Source organism: Hyla sarda, chromosome 1 (genome assembly GCF_029499605.1).
Source record: "Hyla sarda isolate aHylSar1 chromosome 1, aHylSar1.hap1, whole genome shotgun sequence".
Lineage (NCBI taxonomy): Eukaryota > Metazoa > Chordata > Amphibia > Anura > Hylidae > Hyla > Hyla sarda.
Genome location: NC_079189.1, coordinates 548,247,548 through 548,266,791, shown reverse-complemented (window position 1 = coordinate 548,266,791; position 19,244 = coordinate 548,247,548). Strand labels below are relative to the sequence as shown.

The 19,244-nt window shown below is 40.2% G+C and overlaps 1 protein-coding gene across 3 annotated transcripts in view; it reads right to left on the bottom strand.

Moving 5' to 3' along the window:
- MTX3 (metaxin 3) overlaps positions 1 to 19,244 on the bottom strand; it is a 40,057-nt gene that overhangs the window by 7,349 nt on the left and 13,464 nt on the right. For 2 of the 3 annotated variants that reach the window (XM_056541595.1, XM_056541593.1), the window contains exons 3-7: positions 17,758 to 17,834; positions 12,554 to 12,646; positions 11,871 to 12,053; positions 6,933 to 7,009; positions 4,865 to 5,022 (exon numbers count right to left, since the gene is read on the bottom strand). In XM_056541595.1, the coding sequence (XP_056397570.1) occupies positions 4,865 to 5,022; positions 6,933 to 7,009; positions 11,871 to 12,053; positions 12,554 to 12,646; positions 17,758 to 17,834 (588 nt within the window). The remainder of the gene's footprint in view (positions 1 to 4,864; positions 5,023 to 6,932; positions 7,010 to 11,870; positions 12,054 to 12,553; positions 12,647 to 17,757; positions 17,835 to 19,244) is intronic. The other variant, XM_056541594.1, reaches the window with a different exon arrangement.

Sequence of the window (19,244 nt, the reverse complement as noted above, 5' to 3'; positions counted from 1 at the left end):
GAAGAGATTTATGAAAACCAATCAGATCACTTCTTGTATTTTTTGGAGGGCTTTTAAACATTTTTAAGAAGCAATCTGATTGGTTGCTATGGGCAACTGCTATACTTTTTGACTGCAGAGGTTTTGATAAATTTCCCCCAATGATGGAATTACAAAGCTTGGCTGTAAGGACCGGGGTAACATTTGCGGCCTCAGGTTTCATATGTAAAGCGCAGAATGTAGCTCCTGCCTAGAGTTAAAGGGGTATTCCAGGACAAAAACTTATATATATATATATATATATATCAACTGGATCCAAAAAGTTAAACAGATTTGTACATTACTTCTATTAAAAAATCTTAATCCTTTCAATAATTATCAGCTGCTGAAGTTGAGTTGTTGTTTTCTGTCTGGCAACAGTGCTTTCTGCTGACATATCTGTGCAGTTCCCGAGACAAGCAGAGTAAAAGAGGTTTTTTATGGGGATTTGCTTCTAAACTGGGCGGTTCCCGAGACACGTGTCATCAGAGAGCACTTAGACAGAAAGGAACAACTCAACTTCAGCAGCTCATAAGTACTGAAAGGATTAAGATTTTTTAATAGAAGTAATTTACAAATCTGTTTAACTTTCTGGAGCCAGTTGATATATATAAAAAAAAGTTTTAGGTTCTTTAAAGGGTACCTATACTTTTGCTGCATGTGAAACAAATGCAGAAATTTGCAAATAGACTATGTTCACACAGCGAAATTTCCGCACTTTTGCTCAGATTCTGCTCTGACAAGGTGGCAGCAGTGATGTCCCACCTCAGCCAGTGATAACGCTGAGCGGCAGTGTCATGAAACAGGCCTGGCCTTACTTCTGTTACTTGACACTGTAGCATATCACCGGCCGAGGCGGGACATCGCTGCAGCCTGAGATAAGCTCAGCGATAGCAGACCAGTGCCCAGAAGACAGGAGAGCGATGTCAACGAACTGGGTGAGTGGCGGAAGGTGAGTAAAAATTTTTAATTTTGGCACTTTTAGTTTTTTCCTCCTCCCTTTCTAAAACTCATAACGCTTTCAATTTTGCACCTACAGATCCATATAAGGGATTGTTTTATGCGTCACCAATTGTACTTTGTAATGACATCTACTGCATAACAACAAAAAAATTCTGTGGGATAAAATAAAAAAACACCATTTTGTAATTTTGGGGGCTTCCATTGCCAGGCAGTGCACTTTTCGGTACAAATGACACCTTATCTTATTCTGTAGGTCCATACGGTTACAAGGATACCCAATTTATGTAGGTTTTATTTTATTTTACTACTTTAAAAAAATCCTAACTACATGCACCAAAATTAGTATATTTAAAATTGTCATCTTCTCACCCTTTCTGTTTTTATCGGTCCCATATTTGTTCTGATGGGACTTTTTGATCGCTTTTTATGAAAAAAAAAAAAAAGTATGGTATATGAAGTGATCAAAAATGCACAATTATGGACATGGTGTTTTTTTTTCTGTGTACGCCATGGACCATGCGGTTTAACCAACCTTATATTTTAATAGTTCAGACATTTACGCACGCAACGGTACCGCATATGGTTCACTAAGCCGATCGGGACCTACGATTTTGCAGCGTGTGTCCCGATCAGCTGCCCTGAGCTAACCGGCACCGTTAACCCCCCATTTTAGACACTGCATCTAAAGGGTTAATGCTGGGCATTGGCCCAATCGGCAATGGCTCAGAGCAACCAGCACCCATCGGGTATGAAGTGTACTCAGCTCATGAACAGGCTTCAAACCTCGGCAATGGGACCAGGGCACGTACAGGTACACCCTTGGTCTTTAAGTACCAGGACACAAGGGCATACCTGTACTCACTTTGTCCTAAAGGGGTTAAATGTATTATTTTTATTTTTGCAGTCTGAGCAGAATGAAGGGATAAATAAAAACAGTGCAGTACTGCTTTAACTTCATGTATCAGAATTTCTGAGAAGAATTTTACCTCTGTATTCTGCATGGAAATTGTGGCGTGTGAACATACCCTAAATTAGAAATATTTCACAGTTTAGTTTCTATGGCTCCTATGCAGTCCTATGTGTCTCCATGTTTACAGACTACAAACACATTTTGTGTAGTCGGATCCTGTAACCGTATTGCCTTCCAGCAGTCCAGAAGTAGTGGTCGGAGGCCATACTATCAATTCCGTGTCCAGAATCAAAAACGAATGACCAGGGAGTCAGGAGTTTGTCTGGCGCAGAGAGGAACCATCAGACAGCCAAGTAAAATCAATGGATTTATTAGATGCAACGCGTTTCGCTGCGCATGCGCAGCTTCATCAGGCATGACAAGGGAAGGCTAGTAACAGATATATATACCTCCAGGAATTAACCATTAGAGTGCTTTTTGAAAGGGTTGTTACATAGAATTACATATCCATGTGACAATGTATGAAAAAAATATATAAATAGATATAAATAAATATAAATAGACAAAAAGATCACAAATATAGTAATAAAACAGCAATATGAAAGCACAATGCAATCCTATAAACACACATATATATATATATATATATAATATAATATAATATAATTATCACATGTGGTGTGAATATAACACCACAAGCGACTCAAGAAGTCACACCGCTTAGTCACCGGTGCGGCATTCAACAACACAAGTTGGATATTATTTCGAAAAATGTATATGATATAAAGAGTTATGTATATTAATTCAAGGGATAAAAAAAAATTTTAATTGTATATCGCTGCCTTATTAAAATAAAATAAAAAGTAAATAAATGACAGTGCGGTAACCCAAATCGCAACTGACCAGAAGGAAATGTATGAACACTACTAGAATAACTAGTGCGGTATTGAATACAGCAACCGGCGAAAACGCAGGGTGTGAATATTCATACAAAAATCCAAATTTACAAACAATAAATAAATAAAAAATACAAAAGTATTTATATGTAGAAAGGAAAGGAAAATAAACAGAACTTAGATAATAAAACATAAGGAATAATAAATACACAGTGGGGCGCTACAGGGAGAACAGCACAGAAGGAACAAAGAAAAATCAAGGTATAATATTTTCGAGATTAATCCATATGAAAAAATGGGAAATATTTAAACCCCAAATTATCAAATTATTTAACTGTATCGATACATTCATTAAAACCTTGAGGGTGCAAAGTATGTAGTTTGTGAATCCAAAAGGATTCGCGATTGTTTAATCTTTGTATTCTATTAGGTAAATGAATGGGGATAGTTTCTAGAATAATTAATTTCAAAGTTTCAGTGTTTTTTTTGATGATGAAGAGTGAAGTGTCGGGACAAACTATGCAACAAAAAACCATGTTTTATGTTCCATCTGTGTTTGTTCATCTGTTTTTTGTTGCATACATAACTCTTTATATCATATAAATTTTTCAAAATAATATCCAACTTGTGTTGTTGAATGCCGCACCGGTGACTAAGCGGTGTGACTTCTTGAGTCGCTTGTGGTGTTATATTCACACCACATGCGATAATTATATTATATTATATATATATATATATATATATATATATATATATATATATATATATATATATGTTTATAGGATTGCATTGTGCTTTCATATTGCTGTTTTATTACTATTTTTGTGATCTTTTTGTCTATTTATATTTATTTATATCTATTTATATATTTTTTTCATACATTGTCACATGGATATGTAATTCTATGTAACAACCCTTTCAAAAAGCACTCTAATGGTTAATTCCTGGAGGTATATATATATCTGTTACTAGCCTTCCCTTGTCATGCCTGATGAAGCTGCGCATGCGCAGCGAAACGCGTTGCATCTAATAAATCCATTAATTTTACTTGGCTGTCTGATGGTTCCTCTCTGCGCCAGACAAACTCCTGACTCCCTGGTCATTCGTTTTTGATTCTACTCTCACCCAGGAGGGCTGCAGTGGACCTTCTTCCATATCTCTTCTGCTCTTAACCTTGTTGTGTGTGGGCGCACAACCAACTTCGGTAAGCGGCTTGGGAATTACCGTCCCCTACCCCCACCTGCAAGATCTACTGATCCCGCACATGAGGCGCCTTCCTTTCTTTCTCTAGATTCCGTGTCCAGAAGGGACTCCGTCAGGAGAGATGCTCAGACACAGGGGAAGGCAGCAGGAAATATGCAGAAGAGTGGCTTTTTTTAATGTTTTTTTGTATTAAAAGTGCGCTTGTTAGAAAAAAAAGTTTGCCATGAGAAGTGAGGTGTATTATGAAGATTTAAAATCCTCCGGCTGTGTTCATAGGTTGCATTTTTATAGCATTTCGACATGTGTTCACAAAGTTTTGCCTGTGCTTTTGCTATAATTTTTGTAAATCTCTGTAAATATTATAGGCTTTTACTAAGATTTGTCTGACTGTGATAAATAGCACAATTTTTTAAATTTGGGTGCTATTTGAGATAGCAGCAGCAGTATACATATAGAGCTGGAGGGGAGGCGTATAACTACTATATATACTAATCAAAGAGATTGCAATAGCAGTATACAGATAGAGCTGGTAGGAAGGGTTCTGGGAGCTGCCAGGAGGATCAAAATAGTGATCATGTCATTCTCTAGTTAACAGGATGTGAACTGACCCAGGACTGACCACTTCCTTTAAAACATTAAACACCGATTTTCTGTGGATCAGGCTGGTGTTTACATGACCTAGTTACAGTAGCAATTACAATAGATGCAGCTGTTCTGGAATAAAACAATTGGAGCAGTAGGACTAGTAATGGTGAGTGTGCAAGGCAAAAAATAAATAAACCTGGAGTGCTTCTTTAAATAGTGCAGAGACAGACTCCCAAATGAATGTCTGAAGTACACTTTGATATATTTTACCTGTGAATGGTAAACATACCTTCAGCATGCTCTGTGAAATAGATACAGAGAACATGGTCACAGAAATCACACAAGTTAGGAAGCTGCTTTAAGTGTTCTTGTAGCTGAACCTTGATGAGACGAGTTTTATAGAGGGGGGCAAGGAAACCAAATACAAAGGCATCTAGGGTGGTAGGCCTGCAAAAAAAACGATTCGGGTTAATCTGATACTCTGAACTGTGAAAAAAAGAGCTTTTAATGAGTATATTATACAGAGTCCTAGTTCTATACTGTCTCTAAATAATTTGCAGTTGGATAAAAAGAATACTTTGTGTTAGAATAAAGCATGGATTTATGGAAAAAACTTCTTGCAAACCTTCATACAGTCACAGAAAGTCTGTTTTTTCCCCAACAACTCTATAACCTGGCCTTAAAGGGGTAGTCCAGTGGTGAAAAACTTATCCCCTTATCCTAAGGATAGGGGATAAGTTTGAGATCGCGGGGGGTCCGACCGCTGGGGCCCCCCGCGATCTCTCTGTACGGGGCCCCGGTCTCCGGGCAGATAGCGGGTGTTGACCACCGCAGGAAGCGGCGGCCGACACGCCCCCTCAATACATCTCTATGGCAGAGCCGGAGATTGCCGAAGGCAGCGCTTCGGCTCTGCCATAGAGTTGTATTGAGGGGGCGTGTCGGCCGCCGCTTCGTGCGGAGGTCGACACGCCCCCTTCCCGCGGGCTGTCGGGGCTCCGTACAGGAGATCGCAGGGGGCCCCAGCAGTCGGACCCCCCGCGATCTCAAACTTATCCCCTATCCTTAGGATAGGGGATAAGTTGTTCACCACTGGGTTCACCACTGGTAGAGTGGTAGTCATACATTACTGTCCTGCTCTACACAGATATAGCACTGACTTCAATGTTCCATTTTTTAATACTTCATTACCCCTGTGGTGGCGCTGCAAGGAAATGGAATATTAATAGGCAGGTTTCCCTACTGATCATTGCCGTTTTCCGAGGGTCTTAGCTGCGGGACACTTTATGAACTGCTTATGTTTAAGGATACTTCTATTGAGTGAAAAATATCCAAAGCGAAGAACCCGGTGTTTGCCAAACATGTAAAATCGCCTTTTATTCTTATGCTCCTAATGTTTTTTAAAGGCGATCTTAACTGTATTTGTGCTAAGAGCTGCAGACACCACTGGATAGCTGTTAGGGTATAAAAGCTATCTGTCCCTTTCCTGGAGCTGATGGTTGTTGACAAACTTATAATATTGCCTTTTTATTTATTTGCCAAGTGTCAAGGAGGTGGGGCTAAGTTGCTCAGGGGTCACAGCCTGAAACTCCTCCTTAATAACCATCGCCTTTACAACCATTTTTAAATACATTTAAAATGGTAAATGAAACAATGCAGAAGAACTCTGTATAGTCCGATCCTGCACTCCCTATTGCCATTTACACATCCTCTACTTCTTGCTACCGACGGACTGGCAGACGATGCTCCCGTCAGCAGAATAGAAGAGCCGTGTGAACAAGTCCTAAGTAGAGACATAGCTCTACACAGGAGTAGACACAATGGTGGGAAAAATGTGAACATTTGCAAAGCTGCTTCATTTGTGTTGGACAATGGTGGCAAAAGGTGTATGTAGCCTGTGCTAGCAAAATGAAACGTGATTGTCTGCACTTCCATATCATTAAAGGGGTAGTCCGGCGAAAAACATCTTATCCCCTATCCAAAGAATAGGGGATAAGATGTCTGATCTCGGGGGTCCCGCTGCTGGGGACTGCTGAACTCCGCTCCGTGCCAGATGACTGGCGACTACAGCCACCAGGCCCCCTCCCTCCATTCATGTCTATGGGAGGAAGAATGAAGGCTACGTACTAGCCGTCACGCCCCCTCTCATAGACATGAATGGAGGGGGCATGGTGTGACGTCACGAACACGGAAGCTCCAAGCGTCCGTGTTCTGGACACCACTGATGTCGGCCCGGAGATCACGGGGGTCACCAGTGGTGGGACCACCGCCATCTGACATCTTATCCCCTCCCCATCCTTTGGATAGGGGATAAGATGTTTTCCGTAGGAGTACCCCTTTAATTCTATTCTTTAACTTACTTGTCTCCAAAGAAGAATTGTGCTGTTCCTAGTCTGTTGGAAAAGAGATTCAGACATTCCTTGGCATCTTTATAGATCTGTAAAAAAACAAACAGAACTGGACTTAATAGCTAAAAAATCCTAGAGAAAAATCCCCAAATATACAGACTACTGATAAATAATATATCCCCCATTCTTGTGTTTATTAAAAAATAACTTTCTATCTATTAGGGACTGTACAAATATATACTCAAATGGCAAAAAAAGATGACAACAAAATCTAAGCTATCCCCACAGAGGTAATGCCCTCTAACCAAAAACAGGCTGTACACTGCTTTACAAACAGCCTGATGATTATTTCTGGACACCTTACCCATCTGTACAGACCAGGACAACTCTTACATGTCAGAATACTGTGTTCTATGCGGTCATGTCAACATTTTGGTCCATTCTGAAACCTCTTAACCCTAGAGGAGAATGTATATATTCTGAACAATAATATTCCGTAATGCACTTGCAGAAGCCAATCACAAGTTAAGATTCTTAAAGGTCTTATTAATGGCTCTGAGGCCACAAACTAAAGGGGATTTCCTTTAGTAATGATTTTGGGCATATGATCGCCACTATAGAAATTTATTACATTTTTTTTGTTATTATACTTTTTTATTGAATTTTTTAAAATAAAACAATACAAATGAAGAAAGAAAAAACTGATTCTTCAATTCTTCAACAGTAAGCCAATGACAATGTGGTCCACTATAAGAATGTATCAGTGAAAAGAGACAACTAGAAAATCTTTACACTTCTCTAACAGGTCCTCTTTAGGCTGCATTCACATCACTATTGGGGCATATGGCAGCCGGATCCAGCGGGAGAACCTGAAAACTGACCGCGGCCATATCAATTGCCGGACTCATGCTGTCCCCTATTCATTTCAATGAGGTGGATGGAGTCAGCCAGTGACTCCGGTCAGGTCATTTTTTGAAAAAAAAAAAAAATCAAATTCCTCCAAAGGGTTTCCCATGGTTTATGCAAATTATATCCAATTTCCCATTAAAGGGGTACTCCGGTGAAAACCTTTTTTCTTTTAAATCAACTGGTGGCAGAAAGTTAAACATATTTGTAAATTACTTCTATTAAAAAATCTTAATCCTTCCTGTACTTATTAGCTGCTGAATACTACAGAGGAAATTCTTTTCTTTTTGGAATGCTCTCTGATGACATCACGAGCACAGTTCTCTCTGCTGACGTCATTATAATAATAATAACGCTTTATTTTTTGCTTTCCTTAGTGGGATTTGAACCCAAGTCCCCAGCACTGCAAGGCAGCAGTCCTAACCACTGAGCCACCATGCTGCCCTTAGCATACATCTGCTATGCATGGTTGCGAAAATGGACAGAGATGTCAGCAGAGAGCACTGTGATGTCATCAGTGTTCCAAAAAGAAAGGAATTTCCTCTGTAGCATTCAGCAGCTAATAAGTACTGGAAGGATTAAGATTTTTTAATAGAAGTAATATACAAATATGTTTAACTTTCTGCCACCAGTTGATTTAAAAGAAAAAATGTTTTCACCGGAGTACCCCTTTAAGGCTTACGCCCTCATGAGACTAATTGCCCAAAACTTGGGAACCCTATAATATTAAAACTTATATCTTTATTATTTCTTTATTAAAACACTTAGTACTAGTGAGAAAAAAATATAATGATGTGCTTTAAAAACACAGTCAGAGAGCAGTAACATGGAATATATATTCCTATTGTTATATATGGTTGGATGGTCTCCCAAGTGGTATTTGATCTTCCTCCTCTCTGGAGTTAATTCTCTGCTTCCAATCCATATATTACTATCACTTGCTCTTGTTCCCTAAACTGCTTATAAAACGCCATGTATTTCCACCCCCCTGACGTTTCGCCGGCCGCAACCGGCTTTATCAAGGGTTGAGGTGCTAATTAGCAACTCAACCCTTGATAAAGCCAGTATCAAGGGTCATTTTTGGATATAAGGGGTCATTTTTTGGACCATATCCATTATTGATGCCAGACTAAAAGCGCAGTAGACTACGTCTGGCTCATTGAAATGAATGGGGTACGGCATGGGTCCGGTGTAGATACGGCAGTAGCTGGTTTTGAAATTCTCCCGCTGGATCTGGCTGCTGTATGCCCCAATGGTCATGTGAATACAGCCTTATAAGGGGTTATCAGGGCTTTAAATATATTAGATCCGCAAGGGTCTGACTTTCAGCACACCAGCCGGTATCCAATTTTTTACTGTACTGCGTTCGAACATCACTCCTTGGTATCCATCTTCATTTGGATAAGCAGCTCCTGACATCAGAGGGGTTTTATTTTCTTCACCTCCTTATCTTTCTGAAGGGGCCATAATGGTCATACGCTTAGTATAGCAGTGCAAGGTACTGTAGCACTGTTCCATACACTTGAATAGGACAATACTGCAGTATCTTGCACTCTTGTCGTTCTAATATTGATGGTCTATTCCAGTGTCTCCCAACCAGGGTGCCCCCAGTTGTTGAAAAACTACAGCTCCCAGCATGCCCGGACAGCCGAAGGCTGCCCTGGCATGCAGAGATTTGTATTTTTGCAACAGCTGGTGGCAATCTGTTTGGAAAACACTCGTCTATACTGAGGCCATCATTTTTAATTCCAATATTTTTTTTCAACAAAATCAAGAAAACTCCAGCTCGGTACAGATCAGTATGCCGTCTTTAATCACATGAACCTACATGGATCACAGGTACAAACAGGATGTGACGCATTTCGACCAGGTGCTGGCCTTACACATCCTTACCCATGAGTAAGGCCAGCACCTGGACGAAACGCTTCACATCCTGTTTGTACCTGTGATCTGTGTAGCTTCATGTGATTAAAGACTGATCTGTACCGAGCTGGAGTTTTCTTGATTTTGTTGATCCAATTGGGGTGCAGTCCGCACCTTTCTCCGTGCTTGGTTATATGGACTTTGGGGTGAGCTGATATACATCTATATTTGCTAATATTTTTTAACCCAAATATTAATCTTTTCTATACTAGCTGGTCCTCTGAATTCGATTATAACCTATAGTTTGTGATTATATAGGTTTTACATAAGGCAATACTATCAAAACCATACACTTCAACCTTAGACTAACTAACTCATTCTGTTACTATAACTAAAATAACCACTAAAGTTAGATAAGCAGAAATCTGCATTTGCATCAATGCAAATGATGTATAGAAATGATAAGACTAAGCGTAGGTTAAATGAAAATATAGAGCCACCCGGGAACAGTGTGTGGTTTAATAGGAGTAAATGTTCCAGCAAATCAATAGCCCTGCCAGTAAGCAAATACTTGTCCTCAGCACTAAGAATATTTCAAGCTTCTTTGTAATATTGTCTTTGGATCCAGAAAGTGGAAAACTTTGTAACCTATTATATTTCTAGCAAGCCGAGAATGTGAAGGGACACAGTATACCACGGTAGACCTCTACAGTAGAATCTTATGTATGCTGCATTACATCAGAAATCATCATGGTACTTTACAGATGTATTACTGAGCACTGTCCTACATCACATGCCGGATGCGTTCTGTGCACAAAACTACCTAGCAATCAAAAAATGTTATCCGAAATAACTTTCATTCACCATTAAATCATCAGACAATGACATTCGTCATCAACCATGACTTTCGTGATTTTATTAATAATCGGTCCCACAAATACCATGTGTAATAGGAGCAACTCCACATTTAGAATTTCTTTAACAGAGTATAATATGAACAGTTGGCAAATTAGAATTAATTTTATGTATTATTATATCCATTCATTGGTGGACATCACAACTATTGTGTTGCAGTTTTGCTATAGTGTTCGTAAAAACATCTACAGCATTAGTCTGTGTAACTAAGATTAAATCAGTAAAGGGTAGGTATATATGGATCTGACCCATAAATGGTATACATATATTGAATATGATTCAATATGTGAACATGAGGAGTATTTCTGGCCGTTATATATCTTGTATATGGTATTTTACCCCACAACTGATAGAGATAAAGACCTAAGATGGGGAAAACTGGTGAAATGATATGTAACAGCCAAAAATAGAGCTAATGGGTCATACCTTTATTATGTTTCCCATATACTGCACACAAACACAGAAGAGAAGATCCTGCTCCTCTATAGGTCTATATCACACTCTTAGCAGTCTAAACTTTAAGTCAAACACTAGCATGCAATACAACACTTACTGCAAGTCGCTGCAGCCTCTCCCTCTGCAGCTAACTCTTCACCCCCCTCCCCTCTCAATAGACTTCTTTGGGCAGCATGTAACTGATCCCTCAGTAAGCTGACCAGTAAATGTTGGGCTTGGGGTTGTCTAAAGTTGAGAAATAGGAATTATTCTGTAATTAGATATTACTTATTTGTACTTTAGATTAACACAATGTTTGTTGAAAGGTTAGTATCAACCTAAGGGGTTGCATATTTATAAAAAGACATGCTTACTGCTTATTTTCAGAAACAGTGCCACATTTGTGAGTTGTATTTAGTACTGCAGTTTAGCTCATGTTAACGGCTGGGCTGCAATACCAAATAGACAGGGGATGCTATTTTTCTAATATTATATAACTCATAGATATCATAATATCACTAGGAACTAGCACTGTAAGAAACGCTTGAGATGTCAATTAAACATATAAGAAGATGTTGTAATTGATGGGGTAAGGAAACTATGGCTTCATGCAACTTTGGTTCCTGTCCAATTTGCTCAGTTGACAATGGGCGCAAAGTTTGAAAAGAGTTAGAAAAAGTTATCAGGAATTGAAGGGGGTAACGTCTTTTTCATTGTAGTGATTAAATGACAGGACAGAGACACTGGGTATATATATATATATATATATATATATATATATATATATATATCTATCTCAAAGGAAATTATAGATAAACAGGCTGCACTTACCTGAGCTTCCACTTCATTCATGCTGTATAGCGGTGGCTTTCCCTTGGTCTCCAGAATTCTGTTTAAAATTTCTCTATACATCTTTCCAGGCAAGTAAATGTTTAGAGGGAAAGGGATATGTGAAGCATACCAGGGCCGTGTCACACCGGAATAATTGTCAGTATCAACCCAAAATGTATGTAGCTGGGACAACAAAAGCAACAATAAGTACAAAGGCTTCTATATGGTTAAGAATTATTATTTTTTTAATCCAATTGACAACACTTCATAAGCTTAAAAATAAATTAAACTGACCATATAGTTTTCATAGTTGATGGCCAAAAAACAGCTACATCTACCTGGACTTTAATAAGCAGAGTGGGAAAGGGAGTAATTTTTCCTAAAGTATGGAACTATTTTCCACCTATATCTATGCTGATCAGGATCAGCAAGGCCTTTTCTAACATGCTGAAGAATGACAGCATTATTATTATTCTGGGACATGCAGGATTTTTTTTACCCTGCCCGTGCCGCACCGTTTCAGTCTTTGCTGCTATATTGTACTGTGCAACATTTACATTACAAGAGGGTACAACCTGGATATTCCATCTCTCCTCCTCTCTGCCGGTCTCCTTACCGGATATTCATGAAGTCAATAAATAAATTGTAAACATTTTTTATTATTATTAATAATATTTACGTACAAGTGCAGGAAGCAGCTTCTCCTCAAGCAGGGCAATGTACGCCAGGGTATCGGATCCCTCTCTAGCTGACAGCACATAATCCGCATTATATCTCTGTAAATAATATGTGTAATACTTAGGCAGTAGTAAACAGCTGTGCAATGATTTAGAGAGACAGTAAAAAGACATATTCCCGTGTACACAGATTAAATCCTCTGTTCAGCCACCAAATCCAGTTCATGCATAGTAATGGTTTATCCTTTTAGGAGCCTGCTCCTCCAGGATAGATCAATTTAATCCTAAAGCTGAATGGACCCTAAAGCAAATTTTCTACACATAGGTCAAAATACTTGGGCAATCATAAGATGGGCCAAGGTGGGTAGGGGAAGCCGGCACAACTACCTGGCCTGACAGCTTCTGCAGATGTTTTCAGGTCTAAGCTTAACCACAGGAAGACCTGAAGCTTCCATGAAAAAGACGAGTTTCATCTTTGCATTAAAGAGGTTTTCCCACGAATTATCACCTATATGTCAGTGTCTGATCAGTGGGGGTCCACCTGCTGGAACATTTAAAGGGGTACTCCGCCCTAGACATCTAATTGCCTATTCAAAGCATAGGGGATAAGATGTTTGATCGTGGGGTCCCGCCACTGGGAACCCCCGCGATCTCTCCTGCAGCCCCGTCATCTGCTGCATGGAGCAAACTTCCTTTGGATAGGGGATAAGATGTCTAGGGGCGGAGTACCCCTTTAAATCTACAGACCTGAAGAAGACAGTCAAGTGCTGTACTCGGCTATGTTTGTCATGCCCATAGAGTAAAATGGAGTAGTAGTACGCATGTCTGGCTGCTGCTTCGTTCAAGGGACCCCCATTCGCGTGACTGTTGGAGACTCAGTGGTCAGACAACCACTGATCAAACACTCACCTATCCTGAAATGTCATACGTGAGAAAACCCTTTAGGGCAGGAGTCTCAAACTCAAATTATCTGGGGGCCACTGGAGGAAGTGGCTGGGTGAGGCTGGGCCACATGCGCCCCTCACATATAATGCCCCCATAATACGCCCCTCAAATATAATGCCCCCATCATGCGACCCTCATCATCCACCAGCAACACCCCCCACCAGCAGTAGCAGTTGCTAGCGGGGCGATTGTTGATAGAATCTCGCCGGGAGGAGGGGGGGGGGGGTTTAGGGGTGTTAATACGGGGGGCAGCGGCTCGGGAGTTTGAGACCCCTGCTTTAGGGTATGTTTCAGTTCATAGCATTCTACATAACACCATTTTTTTCTGATCTTCTGTTGTACCTCCTGGAAATGTATAAAGGAGCTGGTGACCTGTGTGTTACCTTTCCCTTTAAATTTCATTAGTAACTTTCCACGAGAAAAGACAAAGACATAACACCGTGCAAAGAAAAGAGGTTTCCGACCTTGCTATTTTTGGGGGGAATTAAAGTAGAACACAGAAGCAGAGATATACCCCCTTTAAGATTTTTTTTTTTTTTTTTTTGAAGGATGTCCTTTAGACACTATTCTTTTTACGAAGGTTCCCTATTATTTTCACCACTGGCTGACATACAAGTCCCAGTGCTGTATGACAAACTATATGAAGAACTGGCCTCACCACAGCATAATACAACTGCTTCAGTTTCATGTGTCAGATTCCGCCATTTCATTTCAGAATAATAGGAAATCTTATTAAAGTGTTATTTAGCGGGCTAAATGGACCACCAGAGATGTGGGCTCCTCTTCAAAAACCCGCTGCAGTCTGCTGTGGTAGCTTAAGAATCCGATCAATTTCTCCTTGCTAGCTATTAAATGTGCCAGTGCCCAGTAAAAAGATACAAGAATTCCAGAGCCAGACCTGTGAGCAGACACCTTCCCCTCCACATATGGGATTCATCGAGCAGAATGCTATATACTCAGGGGTCAGCGGAGATGTGAGAAATAACCTAGATTCTCCTGGAAATGGCTTTGTATGTCTTAGATATATAGCAAAGCCATCAACCAACAAATTCACAATGTCAGCAAAGAGTCTGCAACAACATAATACAAGTTTTCTTTTTACTGATGATTAAAAAAAAGTGAATTCAACTTGAGAAAAAACAGACATGGTCGCACATCCACAACATGCACCTTGATCTAACGTTTCTCTAAGCAACATTCATTCAACTAACAGGTCGTTAGTGTACTTTACGATCATGAAGTGCTAGGCCACTAGCCATGTCATGGCCGCCTGTAAGTGGTGGGTCCCTAGCATAAAATGGTGCAGCACTGAGTGGTGACCACCACTTCCCCAACACCAGTACCCACAGGAGGAACGACCCAACTGGCAGAGCAGCCCCAATGCCACTCAAACCAGCCCAAGCAAAAAAAAAATATTAAAAAAAAAAAGAGGGGATAGAAAACACAATGTGAATTCAACTTGGGAAAAAACAGACATGGTTGCACATCCACAACATGCACCTTGATCTCATGCTTCTCAGCAATATTTCATGATCATAAAGTACACTAACAACCTGTTAGTTTAAATTAATGTTGCTGAGAAGCATTAGATCAAGGTGCATGTTGTGGATGTGCGACCATGTCTGTTTTTTCTCAAGTTGAATTCACATTGTGTTTTCTATCCCCTCTTTTACATATACCCTACTAGAGACGGTACACATACCCTACTAGAGACGGTACACATACCCTACTAGAGACGGTACACATACCCTACTAGAGACGGTACACATACCCTACTAGAGACGGTACACATACCCTATTAGAGATGGTACACATACCCTACTAGAGATGGTACACATACCCTACTAGAGACGGTACATATACCCTACTAGAGATGGTACACATACCCTACTAGAGATGGTACATATACCCTTCTAAAGATGGTACATAGGCCCAGATTTATCAAAACCTGTGCAGAGGAAAAGTTGACCAGGTGCCCACAGCAATCAATCAGATCGCTTCTTTTTTTTTCAAGAATAGTTTTTTTTATTGGGTTTTACAATACAGTTACCCAGGCATACCCGGTGGAAAGCAAACAAAAAACAAAAGAATGTAAACGAACAAACAGGCGTATAGCCTAAAAACAGAAATAACACACAGATCACTTCTTTTATTTTTCAGAGGCCTTTTCAAAAAAGAAAGACGTGATCTGATTAGTTGTTATGGGCAACTGGTCAACTTTTCCTCTGCACAAGGTTTGATAAACCTTCCCCATAGACCCTACTAGAGACTGCACATATACCCTACTAGAGACTGCACATATACCCTACTAGAGATGGTACATATACCCTACTAGAGATGGTACATATACCCTACTAGAGACGGTACATATACCCTACTAGAGACGGTACATATACCCTACTAGAGACGGTACATATACCCTACTAGAGACGGTACATATACCCTACTAGAGATGGTACATACAGTAACTCCCATAAGTGAGTCCACCCCACCCATTTATATAACTATTTTATTATATAGTTTCATGTGACATCACTGAAGAAATTACATTGACATTGAGTGCACAACCTGTTTAACAGTGTTTAATGTTGTGTCCACTCAAAATAACTGTGCACTCGCTAATTTACATTTTAGCAAAATGTCATTTCTTTAGTGTTGTCACATAAAAAGAAAATATTTACAAAAATGTGATGGGTAGACTCACTTATGTGGAAAATGGTAAACCTTACTGAAGACGGCACATATCCCCTTCTAGGGACGACGGCACATATCCCCTTCTAGAGACGACGGCACATATCCCCTTCTAGAGACGGCGGCACATATCCCCTTCTAGAGACGGCGGCACATATCCCCTTCTAGAGACGGCGGCACATATCCCCTTCTAGAGACGGCGGCACATATCCCCTTCTAGAGACGTTGGCACATATCCCCTTCTAGAGACGGCGGCACATATCCCCTTCTAGAGACGGCGGCACATATCCCCTTCTAGAGACGGCGGCACATATCCCCTTCTAGAGACGGCGGCACATATCCCCTTCTAGAGACGGCGGCACATATCCCCTTCTAGAGACGGCGGCACATATCCCCTTCTAGAGACGGCGGCACATATCCCCTTCTAGAGACGGCGGCACATATCCCCTTCTAGAGACGGCGGCACATATCCCCTTCTAGAGACGGCGGCACATATCCCCTTCTAGAGACGACGGCACATATCCCCTTCTAGAGACGACGGCACATATTCCCTTCTAGAGACGACGGCACATATCCCCTTCTAGAGACGACGGTACACACACCCTTCTAGAGACGACGGTACATACACCCTTCTAGAGACGACGGTACATACACCCTTCTAGAGACGGTACATGCAACCTTCTAGAGACTGTACATACACCCTTCTAGAGACTGTACATACACCCTTCTAGAGACGGTACATACACCCTTCTAGAGCAGTACATATACCCTTCTAGAGCAGTACATATACCCTTCTAGAGATGGTACATTTACCCTTCTAAAGATAGTATATAGACCCTACTAGAGACTGTACATATACCCTACTAGAGATGGTACATATACAGAAATGGTACCCTACTAAAGATTGTACAAATAACTTATATATATATGTATATATATATATATATATATATATATATATATATTGTATCTTGCACTGGAGGACCTGTCCTTGCCACAACCTCGTCCAGTGCAGTAGGATGGAAATCCCGGCCAGCCGGAGAGTAAAGTGAACGTCTTCCCAACAATCAAAACTTTTCACATTTCTGTCTGCATCAAAAGATTTTTATTTTTTTGTTTTGTTTTTACACAACAAGGACCAACATTAAAAAAAATAGACAATTTCTCAAAAAAACTGCACCACGTTTGTATGCAGGTTGGGTGTGGTTTCGCAGCTCAGTTTCATTGAAGTGAGTGAAGTCAAGTTGCTATACCACACACAACCTGCAGACAGGTGTGGCGCTGTTTTTGGAAGTAATTGAATGCTGTTTTTCTATTCCTGGATAACTCCTTTAGCTCATAACATAAAGGGCAGAAATTTAAGAAGAATTTCCTTTCTATACATCCCATTCACTGACCAAACAAATAAACTATCTTTCTACTATAATACCAGCAATATGGAAGTTGTGTGAGTGGTTATGTAAAAGTCTCAGAAGGGGACAGTCCAGTTTGGAATGTAAGGCCTAAAGACAAAACCAACCAGTAGGTAAATTACAATCATCCTAAACATATAGAATAACATAATAGTAACTCACCTGTTTTCTAAGGAAGCTTATAATGTTGACAGGCTGCGTAATAATGTCATCCTCGTGTAATAATACAGGCACTACACCTAGAAGAAGAATACAATTATTTCCACTAGAAAACAAGACATCCATGTTACATAGGATAAGCTGGTTCTCCATTACGGGACACCCCTCTATGGTGTCCATATGACATAGTAATAGGGTATATGACAAAGGGCTCTTGTCATTGAATTTACACCCCCCCCCCCCCCCTCCCGTAAAAGATAAAAAAAAACCTTTAACAATACCTCTCAGTGTTCTGAAACCACATGAAGCACTCTGGTCTAAGGTATATATCAAGCAGCAACAGACGTGTTTTGATTTATTAATGGATTAATAGAGCGTAAGCGATGATTAAGAGCTATTTATACAGTCATGGTCGTAAATGTTGGCACCCCTGAAATATTTCTAGAAAATGAAGTATTTCTCACAGAAAAGGATTACAGTAACACATGTTTTGCTATACACATGTTTATTCCCTTTGTGTGTATTGGAACTAAACCAAAAAAGGGAGGAATAAAAAGCAAATTAGACATAATGTTACACCAAACTCCAAAAATGGTCTGGACAAAATTATTAGCATCCTTTCAAAATTGTGGGAAAATAAAATTGTTTCAAGCATGTGATGCTCCTTTAAACTCACCTGGAGCAAGTAACAGGTGTGGGCAATATAAAAATCACACCTGAAAGCAGATAAAAAGGAGAGAAGTTCACTTAGTCTTTGCATTGTGTGTCTGTGTGTGCCACACTAAGCATGGACAACAGAAAGAGGAGAAGAGAACTGTCTGAAGACTTGAGAACCAAAATTGTGGAAAAACATCAACAATCGCAAGGTAACAAGTCCATCTCCAGAGATCTAGATTTGCCTTTGTCCACAGTGCGCGACATTATCAAGAAGTTTGCAACCCATGGCACTGTAGCTAATCTCCCTGGCATGGACAGAAGAGAAAAATTGATGAAAGGTGTCAGCGCAGGATAATCCGGATGGTGGATAAGCAGCCCCAAACAAGTTCCAAGGATATTCAATCTGTCCTGCAGGGCGCAAACTATTCGTCATCATTTAAATTAAATGTTTGGCAGGAGACCCAGGAAGACCCCACTGCTGACACAGAGGCATAAAAAAGCAATACTACATTTTGCCAAAATGAACTTGAGTAAGCCAAAATCCTTCTGGAAAATGTCTTGTTGACAGATGAGACCAAGATAGAACTTTTTGGTAAAGCACATCATTCTACTGTTTACCCAAAACGGTATGAGGCCTACAAAGAAAAGAACACAGTACCTACAGTGAAATATGGTGGAAGTTCAATGTTTTGGGGTTGTTTTGCTGCCTCTGGCACTGGGTGCCTTGAATGTGTGCAAGACATCATGAAATCTGAGGATTACCAACGGATTGTACAGCCCACACTGTACAGCCCATTGTCAGAAAGCTGGGTTTGCATCCGAGATCTTGGGTC